At 40.5% G+C, this 15,168-nt stretch overlaps 2 protein-coding genes across 5 annotated transcripts; one reads left to right on the top strand and one right to left on the bottom strand.

Annotated features, from left to right (window-relative positions):
- Positions 1 to 2,139: 2,139 nt before the first annotated feature.
- Positions 2,140 to 13,091, bottom strand: LOC129746589 (serine palmitoyltransferase 1). Of its 4 annotated transcripts, none has more exons than XM_055740323.1 (7): positions 12,895 to 13,091; positions 4,932 to 5,080; positions 4,361 to 4,860; positions 3,972 to 4,299; positions 3,674 to 3,909; positions 3,483 to 3,609; positions 2,140 to 3,045 (listed from the first exon to the last, which is right to left on the bottom strand). In XM_055740323.1, the coding sequence occupies exons 2-7, from the start codon at positions 4,980 to 4,982 to the stop codon at positions 2,872 to 2,874; spliced, it is 1,416 nt and encodes a 471-aa protein (XP_055596298.1). In that variant the 5' UTR covers positions 4,983 to 5,080; positions 12,895 to 13,091; the 3' UTR covers positions 2,140 to 2,871. The 4 variants fall into 4 exon arrangements, with proteins under 4 accessions (XP_055596298.1, XP_055596297.1, XP_055596296.1 ...); XM_055740322.1 differs by lacking the exon at positions 12,895 to 13,091 and adding an exon at positions 6,629 to 6,926; XM_055740321.1 differs by lacking the exon at positions 12,895 to 13,091 and adding an exon at positions 6,650 to 6,926.
- On the top strand, positions 8,179 to 12,058 carry LOC129746588 (general transcription factor 3C polypeptide 3). Its single transcript, XM_055740319.1, has 3 exons — positions 8,179 to 8,667; positions 8,729 to 9,878; positions 10,417 to 12,058. The coding sequence occupies exons 1-3, from the start codon at positions 8,303 to 8,305 to the stop codon at positions 11,584 to 11,586; spliced, it is 2,685 nt and encodes an 894-aa protein (XP_055596294.1). The 5' UTR covers positions 8,179 to 8,302; the 3' UTR covers positions 11,587 to 12,058.
- Positions 13,092 to 15,168: the final 2,077 nt, after the last annotated feature.

The raw sequence follows: 15,168 nt of genomic DNA, 5'->3' as shown, positions 1-15,168 counted from the left end.
CTGACGAGTTAGGACCCGACATCTCATCGTGTGAATGAGGTCCCCACGCAGCGCAACTACTAACTTTATGAATCCAGTCCAAGATCCAGAAACACAAAGCGAGTTGTCGACGACACTTTCTCTGTTCAAACACGCGGGTAGGGGGGGTAAGCTTCCTAGGCCACGTGTAGGACTCAGACTCCTCCGAACTCACAAATAGTGTTGACTTAAGTCACCACTCAGCGCAACTACCCGATCTTCAAGTCGGGCGCTTGACCACCCGAAGCGCAGATCGGGTTATAGAACGCCCTCATCAGGTCACACTCGCGGTTCGGGCGCATCAATTCCCGAAACGCGTGTCGAACCCTGACACCTCCGGCAGAATGTGCCTCTCGGACACTGACGTGTAAACACGTCCCTAAGTGATCGGCCCACCATTGGCCACCACTTTGCGCATCTACTCATTTTGCGAATCGGGTCTATACCAACCGAAGCGCAAAACGAGTTGGCGATCGCTCTCCCTCCGGTCACGTCCGCATATCAGGACCATGACCCCCCGAAAGCGTGTTGGACCATCACACACACACCCAAGTACTGGTACCTAAGTACCCGGGTGCACCACTTCTTCCGCGCGGGTTTGGCAGACCCGTCGACAGCCTCTAGTGGATTTGGTGTAGTTCTCTTGGCCGTACATCTGCAATACGCCGGACTTGCAGACACGTTTCCACTCTGCACCACGGGGAGGTGGAACTACTTCGCAGAGGCCTGAGGTCTCGTAAGGCCTGAGGTCTCGTAAGGCCTGAGGTCTCGTAATGCCTGAGGTCTCGTAAGGCCTGACTTACTTACTTACTTAATGATCCCGCGCCGATCCTCCGGTGCATATGGCCGTGGTAAAAGACCTCCACTGTTGACGATCCGGTGCCAGCGTCTTCACCTGGTCCCAGTCAAGATTCTCGTCGACAGTTCGGATTTCAGCGGCTAGGCTTCGCCGCCACGAATTTCTGGGTCTGCCTCTTCTTCGATGACCTTCTGGATTCCAATCTAGAGCCTCTCTGCAAATCTCGTTTTCATCTCTTCGCAGCGTGTGCCCAATCCATTTCCACTTACGTTCCCGAATCTCGATTTCTAGCGCCTTTTGATGACACCGGCGATGTAGTTCCTCATTCGAGATCCAGTTGCCAGGCCACCAAGCGCGGATGATATTCCGCAGGCAGCGGTTTACAAATACTTGCAGTTTTCGCGTCGTTACCGCATATGTGCACCAAGTTTCGCACCCGTACAGCAATACGGATTTGACGTTTGAGTTGAAGATTCGGATTTTTGTTCGTAGAGAGATCTGGCGTGACCGCCAGATGTTTCGGAGACTCGCAAACGCAAATCGGGCCTTTCTGATCCGTGTTTCGATGTCTTTTCTGGTACCACCATCAGGCGTAATCTGGCTACCAAGATACTGGAAGCACTCCACTTTCTCAACTTGTTGCCCAGCTACCATGAAACTGGAGGGATTTCCTGTGTTGATCTCCATCGACTTGGTCTTTCCGACATTGACTTTGAGACCTGTTGCCTTGGAACTTTCGGTGAGGTCGTCGAGTTTGCTCTGCATATCTGGTTGTGTTTGGGCGAGCAAAACAATATCGTCAGCCAGGTCAAGGTCGTTCAGTTGCTCCATTGTTGAAGGATTCCACGGCAATCCTCGGTTCGGTGCACAGTCAATCGATCCAATCAGAATCTCATCCATTACGATTAGGAAAAGTAGCGGTGATAGAATACATCCTTGTCTCACTCCAGCAGTTACCGGGATTGGTTCGGACAAGACACCGTCGTGCAAGACCTTGCACGAAAATGCCTCATACTGTGCTTCGATGAGATGGACTAGTTTCTCTGGGACCCCTCGTCGCCTTAGAGCCGCCCAGATGTAAGGCGTAAGGCCTGAGGTCTCGTGTAAATCGGCTAAGACGGTGTATGTCTTTAAAAAAAAAAAAGAAAAAAGTCTAAGGGTAATGAGAATCGTGAGTCAAAAGACAACCACTTCAGGATACAGAATCACTACAAAATCGAAAATATCAAAATCACCAAATTAATGTGAGTCAAAATTAGTACGAAGTTTTTTCCCTAAAACCCTTGAAGGAATGTTTCTTTCGAATAATTTACGTGTTCAGCTTAACTTACATCGCTATTTATATCCATTAAAGATGGTTTAAATGTGTTTTTTCCAATAGTTCGTTATAGTGCGTCATACCTTATGTTAGTTAATTGTTTGGTTTCCATACAATCTGACCTAAACAACAGGTCATCGAGTGCTCTATGCTGTACACCTTCACGTCATAACGTGTGGCATTGAAAATGTGTGATAATTTTATAAGAAGAACCCAAAAATGAACACCCCTTTTCGTTTGAATTGTATTCCTTACACTAAAATTATTATTTTTAAAGTTTCATTAATATTTTTAACTAACTCATACCTTCTGAAATCTGATTTCCGTGAGGCAAAGGCAGAATGTACTTCTTGGTAAAGATTAACTGTTGTCAAATATTCAATTCATAGCTTAATAGTGTTGTTCGTTGATCGTGTTTTAAGAAAAAATGCGCTGACTTTAGCATTATGTACTGCACACCTATCGATAAATACTTGGTTTGTTGTGAAGAAGCAAACTACTTTTTAAAAGCAGTTTCCGTTATTCCTGACTTTTATCAAACTAAGATAAATTTTACATCTCGTACATTTTCAATTAATCATATGTTTTTGGTTCACCGCCAGATGTAAAATACATGTAAATTTTGAAAAGTGCTACCAGTAGCAAAAACAGGGAAAGAACGTGAGGCAGCAGTAACACCGGATCGACTAGTGTTTTGAAATGAATCTTTTACCTGATCTCAGCTCTCATGTTTGCCTTAAACTTTGGACAGAACAGTAGAGGCTGCTTGGTTCAGAATCCGGAACGCATCCTCGATATCGGCGTCGGACAGCAAACGGTTCACGGTCAAACGGATGCTGGACCGCGCAAGTTGTTTTTCCATGTTTTCCAAATATTCACACGATATCACTGCAAGGCCATTGTTGATGCACTGTTGACAAAGAGAATTATTTTGTTAGTAAGTCCGATTCTTACAAAGTTCCTTAGCAAATATCATAAAAAGCAACATCCTATAAACGATACTTCAATGGAATTTGTTGAATTGAAATGTGAAACCCTTAAACAAAATTTTAAAAGAACCCCATGATGATTTCAGTAGTACGAACCCACATACCTTTTGAAGAAGACTCCAGAAAGTATACATGTATAGCTTCTGTACATTAGAAATTGACAAAGCTACCGTTCGGGCTGGACAAAAGCTCAAACAGTTTTCAACGCATGATGAATATTGCAAAGGTTGGTTCAATTTAAAAAATTTATTTAGAATTCATGTGAGGTTGACACATTTCATCCGAATCGTAGTAAAATTAAGTGTTTTGAAAATGTTCAAAGATAATCATTCACTCTTTTTATTTAAATTATGTTTACCTCTTTAGAAATGGTATCCAGTAACTGTTTTTCCGTAGCATAGTCCCGCTCTTTTCTCAGGTAAAGATGTTTCACCGGGGATAAAGCGTCACCTCGGAATGTAAAATCTTTTAACGTTGGTAATTTTCTGTAAAAAAATCATTAAATAAAATTACTTTTCATAGGCGCGATTAATCAACAATCACACTCACTGTGAAACTTTCCGGCATATCGTCCTGAGCTCCTCGAAAATCTTCGGGTCACTTTCGAAACGATCCAGCGCACTGATGGCAGCTTGGGTCAGAAGGGGTGGCAGTGAAGCCGAAAAACAGTAGCCCAGCCCGGACAGACGCTGATGCTCCACAATAAAGGATGTCCCGGCACAGAATCCACCAATGGTTCCGGCTGCCCATTCCAATCCAGCCGAACGCAGATCAACTTCGATTTTCTAAAAAATGTGAGCATTAATTGCATAAATTATCTCTGACCAGAAAAAGTGTTTGAACTTACATCAACATTGAAATGCTCGATCAACCCACGGCCATTTTTGCCGAGTACCCCAAAGGAGAGGCTTTCGTCTAGGAACATCCTTAGTTTGTATCGTTTACGTAATTCTACCAACTGAGGCAGGGGACAGATTTCTCCGGTGTTCATATAGATAGCTTCCACTACAAGGAACCGTCTCGTTTTGGCGGCCTTCTTGGGGTTGCGTCTATCCTGAACGGCTTGTTCTTCTAACAATCTTTCCAAGTCGGCCATATCGTTATGTTTGAAGAAAACCACTCGGCTGCGAGACGCATCAAGACCTTTTTGGATTGCAAAATTGGCACATTCATCTCTGAAACAGTTAAGATAATGAGTTCAATTAAGATACCGATCGAATTTTAAGCTAAACTTACACAAAAACGATGTCGCCTCGCTTGGCGTACGCTGGAATGGCACTGGCAATGGTTGAGAAAGCATACGAATAAACAACCGCTTCCTCGACCTCCATGAATCGAGCCAGCCTTTCCTCCAGATCTAGATGGACGTCAACGGTTCCATAAAAACCACGTGGTCCGCACGAACCTACTCCATACTTGCGCAAGCTCGTTATGGCTGCCTGCTGAATGTCATCGTCCTCGATCAGCCCCAGATAGTTGTGCGAGGCCATATTCAAACAGCGCTTCCCATCGATCTCGATAAATTTGCCCACCTTCCCCGACACCACGTGGGTATGCAGTGCCGGATGATCTTCCGGAACGGCGGCAGCTAATGGTTCCGGGGTCCATTCATCGATCAGTTTAGCCTTTTGCTCCGGCGTCAATCGGCGGCCCCGTTTCCCGGCACTTTTGTACAGCACTATCCATATTACGCCGAGCGCCAGCAGAGCTTCCAGTGTCAACTCGAAAGCCGTCGACTGGTGTATTAAAGCAAAGCGTCACTAACTTGAAATTTGAATTTAATTTTTTTAAACCTGCTTTTGATTACCTTCTGAATGATGTCGTAAATTTCATTGATGATGTAGGGTGTCGTTACCATCGTTCAACTTCGAACTGAGACTATTTTCTCGAGGGGAGTAATTACGCCAATGAGAGCGTGTAGATAAAGCGCCGATATTTTCCGTTATATTAGACAAACTGATGGTCATAAATAAATATGGAACTGTGACTAGTGGTTGTATAGAGCAGTTTCGATGATTTTTGGGTTTACGGAATTTCGAAAAGTACTACTACTAATACTCTCTCAAACGGACCAACGTTTGTAGGTAGTTTTTAGTTACTGGATTTTTTTCTATGACGAATATTGTGTTTGGTACTAGCTTTTGACTAGCATGACTCAGAGCAAGAATACATTCGCGAGGTTCCCACGCCGGATCGCGAGCGTTTTGGTACTGATAAGATAAAAGTTGACTGTGTCATACCGGTGACGAAAGCACCGTCAACTTGCTTTTGGATGGGACAGATTTCCTTGATAAATATAAAATATAAACGCAGTATTCCGTTACGGTCCGATGAAGATTAATGAAAAATTTGAGGAAAAGTAAACAAAAAAGAAACTTCTATAACATTTTTCGCAAATGTTAAATTACTTGCGGTCTTGAGGAAAGTTGATGGTTGATTGAAAAGCTGTTTTATAGTTTTGTCAAAAAAGTGCAGAAATTTCGTGAATGATTTTGGACCTTTTTTACAAAAGTTCTTTAAAATACAAGCTAATAGAAAAAAAAAACTAATTGCACAACAGGTTGAGAAGTGGAATGCTTCCAGTATCTTGGCAGCTAGATTACATCTGATGTTGCCGCTTCCAACGGCGGGTCGGTGGCAATTTCGGTTTTTTTTAAATTTTCTGGGGAATGTTTCGTCTGGGAAGAAAGATCTTGTATTTCTGGCGATTGAAATAGTGTTGAAAGATCGTCAGTCAGTTAATCAATGCACCATACATCCTGGAAAAACATCTGTGCCTTCCCACGAGCAATATAATTGTCATTGCAAGAACAGGCCATGGAGTGGTATGCTGCGAACAACCTCCAAGTGGTACTAAAAGACATTGACCTTCCTCAACGTACTCAGCAATAATTATCGAATCTTATTTTCCGTATCATTTCCAACAACTCGCCTCACGCAACTTTTCATAAAAAATCTTGATAGCAGACTTTATTTGTGAACTTGATTCAAACTGTATTCAAAGGTTATTTATTTTATTCGCATTCAAAAATCGTTTCAAATAAATATGCTCATCAATAAGGTCATTAAAAATATTTGCAAACAAAAATATAGGGAGTACTTACCTAAATTTAAGATATAAAATTCTTCAGTTTTTCAGTAATTTGGATTACTATTTTAAATATTTTACATTTGGTTAAAAAAAACCTACCGTTTTCTTAAAACCGAGGGCTTAAATGAACCTTTCACTGGGTACTTAAAATACAAGTAATTCATTTGAAAAACAAGATTCGTAGTCGAATATTTCTAGTAAGAAGCTTATTGTAAAATCTTAAAGCAATGAAAAAATTGCAATGTGAAATTTTTTTTTGAATAAAGTAGGATATTTTGGATATTATTTAACACACATGTAAATTATAAGCATGCGTTCACATCGCGTAGATATATCCAGCAAATTGGGACATCTATTGAAATTCCGATCACACCGCAAACCCATAACATCGTGGAACTTTTTTTTTATCATACATTTTTCTTGTAGCTAATCACCTGAGACATGCAATCCGCACCCTAACTTTCTTCCGCAGCAAGCAGAGGCACTTCGTATTTCGACGATTACGCGTTCTCCTATTCTATTCCGGCACTTCCGATAACAACCCGCACGGTCAACGATGACGTTACTCTATCCGCCGACAGCCAGGTCACACTTAAAATCCGAAATTAATGCGATTCATTAGTCGAAAGTTTTAAAATTTGCCGAAATTCACTAATACGACCGTCTACAAAAATGATGTTCGCACACTAGAAAACAGTGCTGCCAGTTTTTTTTTTAGTTTGGCAGCTGTCAACGAGCCGTCGTTTTGGATTTCTACACTCAACAACTTGAGCATTTAGAATGTACGTGAAAAAATGTACTTCATTTTTGTCAAAAGATTTCCATGTAAAATTTTAAATGACAAATTAAATTCCAATTTTTTCGAACAATCGATATCCAGCATTGAGTTAACCCTCCAAAGCCGTTCGGTTCAATATAACCCGAAGCGCACATTTCAAACATCTTTATCTTCATTCCAATATACTGATGAACTGGTAATTTTGATAGACCAAGTATGTTCTATGAAAATAATGATCAATTCAACGCCAAAAAATTAAAATTTGAGTTTTGAAAATCGGTTCATTGGGAAATGAAATACAGCTAAGCAAAGCTAAAACTGGATGTCGTTTTTTAAAGTAAGATTTTTTTCTACCGGAAGATTAGTCATAACGGTCAACACTTTCATTGGACCCCAACGTATCTATACATTGTCGGATAGATGGATTCTTGACAATTTCAAACATTAAAAAAACAGTTAAATACAGAAAAGCTGTCAGAAGTTATGAGTATTGTAAAAATAAAATTGATTTTTCGGACTTTTTACTTTCTGGACCAGTTTCTGATAATCTGGTAATACTTATCAACTTTATTTTGAAATGTTGAGTAATAAGAATAAATTACCTAGACAATGAATATAATATCACCAAAATCGGTTAACATTTGTAGCCAGGAGAACGAAATCAAACTACAGTTCAAATTTCCCCGAAACGGATTTTTAGCGAACGGCTTTGGAAGGTTAAAATTAATCGCAAATAATTTCTAAAAAAAAATTGTAAAAAATGAAAATTAAATAAAATTAAACTATTCAAAGTTCAAGCTATAGCCACAAGAGGGGTTATATAAACAACATTAACCTTCTCTCAGTAGGTCATTGATGGCAAGTTTGATCATCAGGAGCGATTCGTTTAATGCTACTGTTGAATTTTCGTGGAATTCACAATCTTTTATAATTAACAAAATTATACTCTAGAAATACCCAAGATTGTGAATTAATTTTAATTGTCTTTATTACAGAGCTGAAAATCTCTATAATAAAGACATTTAAAAAAAATCACAATCTTGGGCATTTCTATAGAGTTTAATTTTGTCAATTTTAAAATTGAGAACCATTTTTTTCTTGTGTTTTTTTTCAGTTTTGGGATTCTTTCAACGAAGTTAAATAATTCAATTTGAGCTGACTTTTCTAATCGTGTACAAGTTGACTCCGACAAACAAATTTAAAAAAACAAAAATCTTCTTGCATTTTCACACTCGGAACTGTTTTCACAAATTGAGCCGAATTTCGCAGTTTTTGTGGCTAAAGATCGTCTCGAACGAATCATCAAAAAATGTCCTCCGAGGCGGAACGGGTGGTGATCGAGGAGCTGGACGAGATGCAAGTCGACCCGCAGGAGCTATCTCAGTTCGTCGAAGCCAGTCGTATTCCGCTGCCCGGTGAACCGGGGGCCTCGATAATCATTCCACCCAGCGGAAGTCGAGCAGGAGCGGGCCGGCGACGGACTCGTACCAGCACCATGACCTCGACCACTTCGACGTCGGCCCAATCGGAATCGGAAACGGACGACGAAAATCCGCAGCAGAAGGAAATGTGGATCAAAAAGTTCGTCGCCGGGGAGATTAGCTACAGTGAATATCAGGTCAGGATGCAGCAAGGCGGCGATGTGGTGCTGGAGGATGAGGAGATGATTCCTACGTGAGAATTTTAAAACTTCGTTAAGATAGACATTTTATAAATTTTGAATAATTATTTTTAGAGCGACTCGACGAAGTTCAAGGAAATCGATAGGATTTGAAAAAGATTACAGCTCAGCCCGTCGAGACGCACTTAAGGGAAATCTTCAGGGACCAGTTCATGTTAAAGTTGAAGGAAAAACTTCCATGCGTCGACAGAAACGGTTTCTTCCTTCAGCCTTGCAGGGACTGATGGGTCAGGCTAATCTTTGCTATGCTCGTGGCGACACGGAAACTGCCAAAAAGCTCTGTCTAGAAATTATACGACAAGTTCCTCTGGCCTACGAACCTTTCATTACGTTAGCTCAAATCTACGAGACGGAAGATCCGGAGAAGTACCTTCAGTTCTCGCTGATTGCGGCTCATTTGAACCCGGGTGATGTAGAGCAATGGGTTCGAATTGCTGAACTTTCGGAGGAAAAAGGTAACATTGACCAAGCTTTGACCTGCTACTCGCGTGCCATCAAAGCTGACCCAAAAAACTTCGATTACCGAATGAAAAGGGTACAGCTGCTAGAGAAAAAGGGCGAGGAAAAGCAAGCTTTCAAATGTTACTACGCGATGCTCCCTTACATTCCCAAAGAAAGGGGAGAATTTTTGGTGGACACGGCTAAACGGTTAGCTAAAAAGTTCCATGAGGACAACAATATTACGGCAGCCATGGATGCCATGGAACGAGCTTACGCTAAAGTCCCGGAACTGTTCAGTGTGGAACATATCAATTTGTTTCTGGAGCTTCTCATCGGAACTGGTGCTTTTCGGCGGGCTTTGGATGTTCTGATGAGTCACACTGATGTAGAAGTACATGAAGTTGTCAACGATCATGGCACACAACCGACCAGTCGAACCATCTACACGGTGGTGATTCCACCGGATATGTTTCTGGATTTTCGTACCAAGCTGGTGGTGGTGTTGATCCATCTGAAATGCGAACACCTGTTCGATATGATCCTGGAGGACGTGCTAAAGCATATCAACGTTGAGGAGGCTGGTGATTGTTATCTGGACATTGCCGAGTCGCTTATGAAGGAAGAGCAGTATCACTTTGCGCTGCGAATGTTGCGTCCGCTGATCAACAGTAAAAACTATTCGATGGCAGCCGTTTGGTTGAGGTACGCAGACTGTTTGCGCGCTATGGGAGACTTCAACGAGGCGATCGAGGCCTACAAAAAGGTAGGAATTTGAATCTATATTTTGAATCTTTATATTATTTTGATTTTTGAAACATAAATCCGAATTAAAATCTCACCATGAATTTCCGAAATCGAATTATAATCTCTAAATCTGAATTTGTAATCTACATTCTGGCAACCTCAAAAAAGCTTTTGTTCTACATAAACATGCATGGCATTTTTTATGTAGCTCTTTATTTGAAACGGCTCATACGTTTAGAATTTAATTTATAGCATTTGTAACTTAATAATTAATCGTTTTTGCACATATACCTTTTTGGCTCTAAAGTCTTTATTCTAAATCAAATATGCAAATCTCAATGAAATTTTAATGTTCTCAATTTGAATCTGAAACCTGAATCCAAAAATTGAAATATGAAACGTAGATCTGAAATCTAAAGCCAAAAATAAAATATTTGGAATCTGAAATCTCATTCGGAAATGTACATTTTAAATTCAAATCTAAAAACTCATGAAATCTGAATTCGAAACCATATTCTGGATTCAGAATTTAAAATCTTTCTATCCACAACTTTCAGGTCGTCTCCCTAGCTCAACACATGGACGCCCGGCTAACTCTTTCGGCGCTACTCAAGCAGCAAGGAAACTACGACGAAGCGCTGCAAGCTCTTGAACAGGACCCGGAAACTGAAGTCCTCGATGCGGAGCTCCTGTACGAACGTTGTTTGATGCTGAAGGAAGTTGGCAGGTACGATGAGTTCCTCGAATGCGGTTCGATGTTGTTGACGAGGCATTGTATTCCGCTGAAAAGCCGACTAGAGATGGGCGCCGCCATTTCGGTCGTTCGTCACAACGAAATGGTCAAAGCCATTCAAGACATCAAAGATTCCCTCCACGACCCCGGTGACGACAGTTCTCCAGACTTTTCCCGTTCCGAAAATGAACCCTCCGTTGAAGCGGAGTGGGAATTGATGTTGAGTCTCCTCGAGGTAGCCGACTATATGAAAAACTACATCTATTTCCAGAAACTAGTCACCCATCTACACACTTCAAAGCGATTCTGGGCATATCGAGCAGAACTACAAAATTTAGCTCTTTTGGCATGTCTTTATAATCGCGATCCCAGTTTTGCGTACAACCTAATCAGGGAACGAATCAACAAAGAAAAGAGATTTAACAATCCACGAATGTGGAACCTCTTCAATTTGGTCATCCTGATAACCGGAGATATCCGATACAATCGATACCTCATGCGACTGCTTGCTCGAATTCAAAACTCAGACATCAACATCCGCACCATCCAAGCGAACTACCATCTGAACGCCGGAACATACAAGTACGCCCTAAACGATTACAGCAAAATCTATCAGAAAACTGGCAATCCAATGATTGCGATGCTCGTAGGGGTCACCTTCACCCAAATTGCTTGCCAAAAATTCACCGGCAAAAAGCAACTAATTGCCGCCCAAGCGATAGCATTTATGGAAAAGTATCGGAAGGGTCGCCCCGAGGAACTGAAACACGAAGTGCACTACAATATCGGGCGTATGTATCATCAGCTCGGGTTGCACACCTTGGCAGTCGAGCACTACAAGATAGCTCTGGAAGCGACCAATGAGCTGATCCTGCAGCATCCGGAACATTTGGATTTGCGAGCTGAGATCGCATTTAATTTGGCGTGCATTTATCGGAACAACCAAAATTATGAATTGGCACGGAAGTACATCTATGATTATATTGAGATTTAAGACTTGGTTGTTACAGTGTTCTGGTATATCACATTGATATGTATCTAAGTTTTTGCAAAAAATATAAAAAACTATTAACACAGTATATACAGAACCAAATTTGATATTTTTGGTGGAAATTTAAGGACCTCCGGCGCACTCCGTCACATAATAAAAAATCCTCATTTCCTTGGAACGTTTTTCATGGCAATAGGCGATGGAAGCGGTGCCGAATTTGGGTGATGGTCCACTAGTACAAGTGGGATGCAGCTAAAATTTCACCCAACTTTTGACAGATCTTACGCGTTTTTTCAAGGAGAGAAAGAATAACTTTTCGATTCCATCGCCCATAAAAAAAACTCCCACAAAATGTACACGCAAAATGTTGATGAGAGAATAAAGAGATTTAGTATATTTATTACATTCAGATTGAATATCTTCAATGTGATTTTTAAAAGTAAGATTCCGATAAAGTGTAAGTCCCAAGTACTTCACGTGATAAGACCATTCTAATAAAACCCCATTAAAAGTTATGGAATGATTTTCATTAAGTTTTTAAAAACTTGTTTTTGGCCTATGGAGAAAATAAAATAAGTTGAGTTTTGGAAGCGTTAGGAGAAATTTTCCACATGTTCAAGTAATTCAAAAAGGAATTTAAATTTTGTTGCAATCTACTGCGTACCACCCGTGAATTTCAACCTTTGGCTGAAAGCGAAGTATCATCAGCAAATAATCTTCTACCTTTTCCTTCTAGTACATCAGCAAGATCAGAAGTAAAAATATGGTGTGAAATTGGCCGAAGTATACTACCCTGAGGGACACCAGCTCTAATGAGTGTCCTTTCAGAGCATGAATTTTTATAGCTTACTTGTAAGGTTCTACTAGTCAAATAATTTTGAATAATTTTGGTGAGATATACAGGAAAATCAAATCAAGCTAATTTAGCTACTAAACCTTTGTGCCAAACACTGTCAAAAGCTTTTTCAATAACTAGAAGAGCAACACCAGTTGAATAACCTTCAGATTTGCTAGCGTTAATCATATTAGTTACACTCAAAAGTTGATGTGTAGTAGAATGTCCATAACGAAAACCAAATTGTTCATCAGGGAAAATAGAATTCTGATTAATGTGAATCATCATTCTATTCAAAATAACTCTCGCAGATAGTTTACTTAAAGATGGAAGCAAACTAATTGGTCGATAACTTGAAGGCAGGTTTCAAAATTGGAGTTACTTTGGCATTTTTTCATGCGAGAAATTCTCTAGCATTTTTAAAACTAGATCCATTTCTTCTGAGCAACTGGCTACAGCTGTGAGAAATATCTTACCTAAAGGTTCTTCGTTTAACGGTATCATAATCGACGATGCATCCATATCGAAAGCGACAACTAAGCTGAAAAACTACATCTATGTGCCCGGATGGTAGACCTGCTAGTTTTTTTAAGCGTTTTATGCCACTTTTGCTGTTTCCTATTCGGCTGGATGTTGGAATCTTTCCCTCACTGTGGAAGAAAGCCTACATGTTTCCTGATCACAACAAGGGTGACAAGAGAGATGTTAACAACTACCGCGGAATTTCAGCTCTATGCGCGAAAGCCAAATTGTTTAAATTGGTTATTTTGGATCTCATAAATTCGTTCTTCAAGCACCAACTTTCCAACGATCAGCACGGGTTCATGCCTAAACGATCCACGACAAGTAACATACTCACCTTTGTAGAATCCACCTCGAATTTGAGTTAAAAAAAATCAGCGTGTAATAAACATTGGAGAATCCATCTCGATTAACGTCAACGAAAACGTCAAATGAAATTGACGTACGAAAAAGAAAAATAAAAATCGGTCTCTTTGGATTTCCGCTCTTCACCAGACAAGACGCTTTTTTATTCGCCGTCCGAAATCTTTTAGTGGCGACGAGGAAAATTCCAAGTTTTTATTTAAAAGTGAATTTTGTTGTTCTAAGTGGTAATCGAAGGCGGTTCCGGCAGTGTTTTGCCGTGGTGAATTTTGCCTAACCTTTTCCCGTTTTTTATTCCCGTGAAAGACATTTTCACAAAACACGTGGTTTTTTCACGGTAGAACAAACAAAAAGCCGAGCCACGGTCTGTTTGTGGTTGTCGTGCGTGGCTTCCGGTAAAGCTTATTACCGGTGCGTGCTTTTTCTTCCGGGCGGAACAATAAATCATCTGCTGTTGCTGTTGTTGCTGCGAGTTGGGCCATCGTCGAATTACCGCTGTTGCTGTGCTGTGGAGGTTGCTGTTGTGCCTTTGGACTTGGTTTTTTTTTGCCGGATAAGTTTGCTTGGGTTAGCCTCGGTCGGATTTTGGCTGGGCTTCATCAAACAAAGGTACGTTTTTTAATTTTTCTTTTGTTTCGAAGTGTGCATTCCATTAAATTTTGCGTAAAAACAATTGGATTGTTTTTCAAGTACTTTTGCATTGTTGTATTGATTTTTTTTTTGCCAAAATGCCACTCATCGGCAACATTGACTTTTTCATTCCCAATTCCATTTCGTTCGCGCAATATGTTGAACAAATGGAATGGGTTTTTCGTTGTAATAAAATTGCGGAAGTTGATCGCAAAACTTATTTTTTGGCAATGTGTGGGCAAGAAACTTATAGCGAATTAAAATTGCTTCATCCAGGTCAGGATTTATCAAATCAAACCTACGAAGACATCATAACCTCATTAAAAAGACGTTTCGATAAAGTTGAAACTGATATGTTCCAAAGATACAAATTTTACAATATGGCTCAAGAGGAAAGTCAGAAGGCGGAGGACTTCATCCTGAATGTGAAGCTGCAAGCGGAAAGTTGTGCTTTTGGGGATTTTAAAGACACCGCGATTCGGGATAAATTGGTTATGGGAGTTTTTGACAAAGATGTTCAACAAAAACTGTTAGAACTTGAAGATTTAACTCTAGCGAGAGTGGAAAAAATTATTGTCAATACTGAAAGTGCAGGAATTAGAGCTCGTGAGATAAATGACCGGCGATTAACAGTTGTAGCTAACGTCGATACCATAGAAAGAAACGTTTTTAAATCTGAGCACCGATCGAGAAATCGCGATGTTAGAATACCTGAAAATAGATATCGTAATTTCCGCAACAGTCGCAGTCGAAGCAGAAGTCGTTCGGTTTCCGGTGGTCGACGGTCGTTTTATTGTACTTATTGCAACAAAACTGGACATACTAAGAAGTATTGTTTTGAATTAAGAAATAAAAAAAGAAATTTACGCGTCAACTTTGTATCGAGCCCAGTTGCCCAAACGTCGAGCAGCACGGATTATTTCAAAAAGCTACGAGAGGAAGTAAAAACCAGTGAATCAGAGTCGGATGAGGAAACCTGTATGCAGATTTCTACCATAAATCATATTAGTAAACCTTGCATGGTGGAGGTACTGATTGAAGGTCGTTTTTTCCGCATGGAGATCGATAGCGGTTCGGCTGTGTCGGTAATGGATGAGAACGATTTCAAGAGTAATTTGAATCATTTGTACCTTTCGCCATACAAAAACCATCTAGTCGTTGTTGATGGTACCAAACTTGAAGTTTTAGGTATGGTAAAGGTGGAAGTCCTCATGAAAGGTCTTGGAAAAAAATAC

Source organism: Uranotaenia lowii, chromosome 2, assembly GCF_029784155.1.
Source record: "Uranotaenia lowii strain MFRU-FL chromosome 2, ASM2978415v1, whole genome shotgun sequence".
Lineage (NCBI taxonomy): Eukaryota > Metazoa > Arthropoda > Insecta > Diptera > Culicidae > Uranotaenia > Uranotaenia lowii.
The sequence above is the reverse complement of the archived record's forward strand: the minus strand, read 5'-3'. Positions and strand labels throughout refer to the sequence as shown.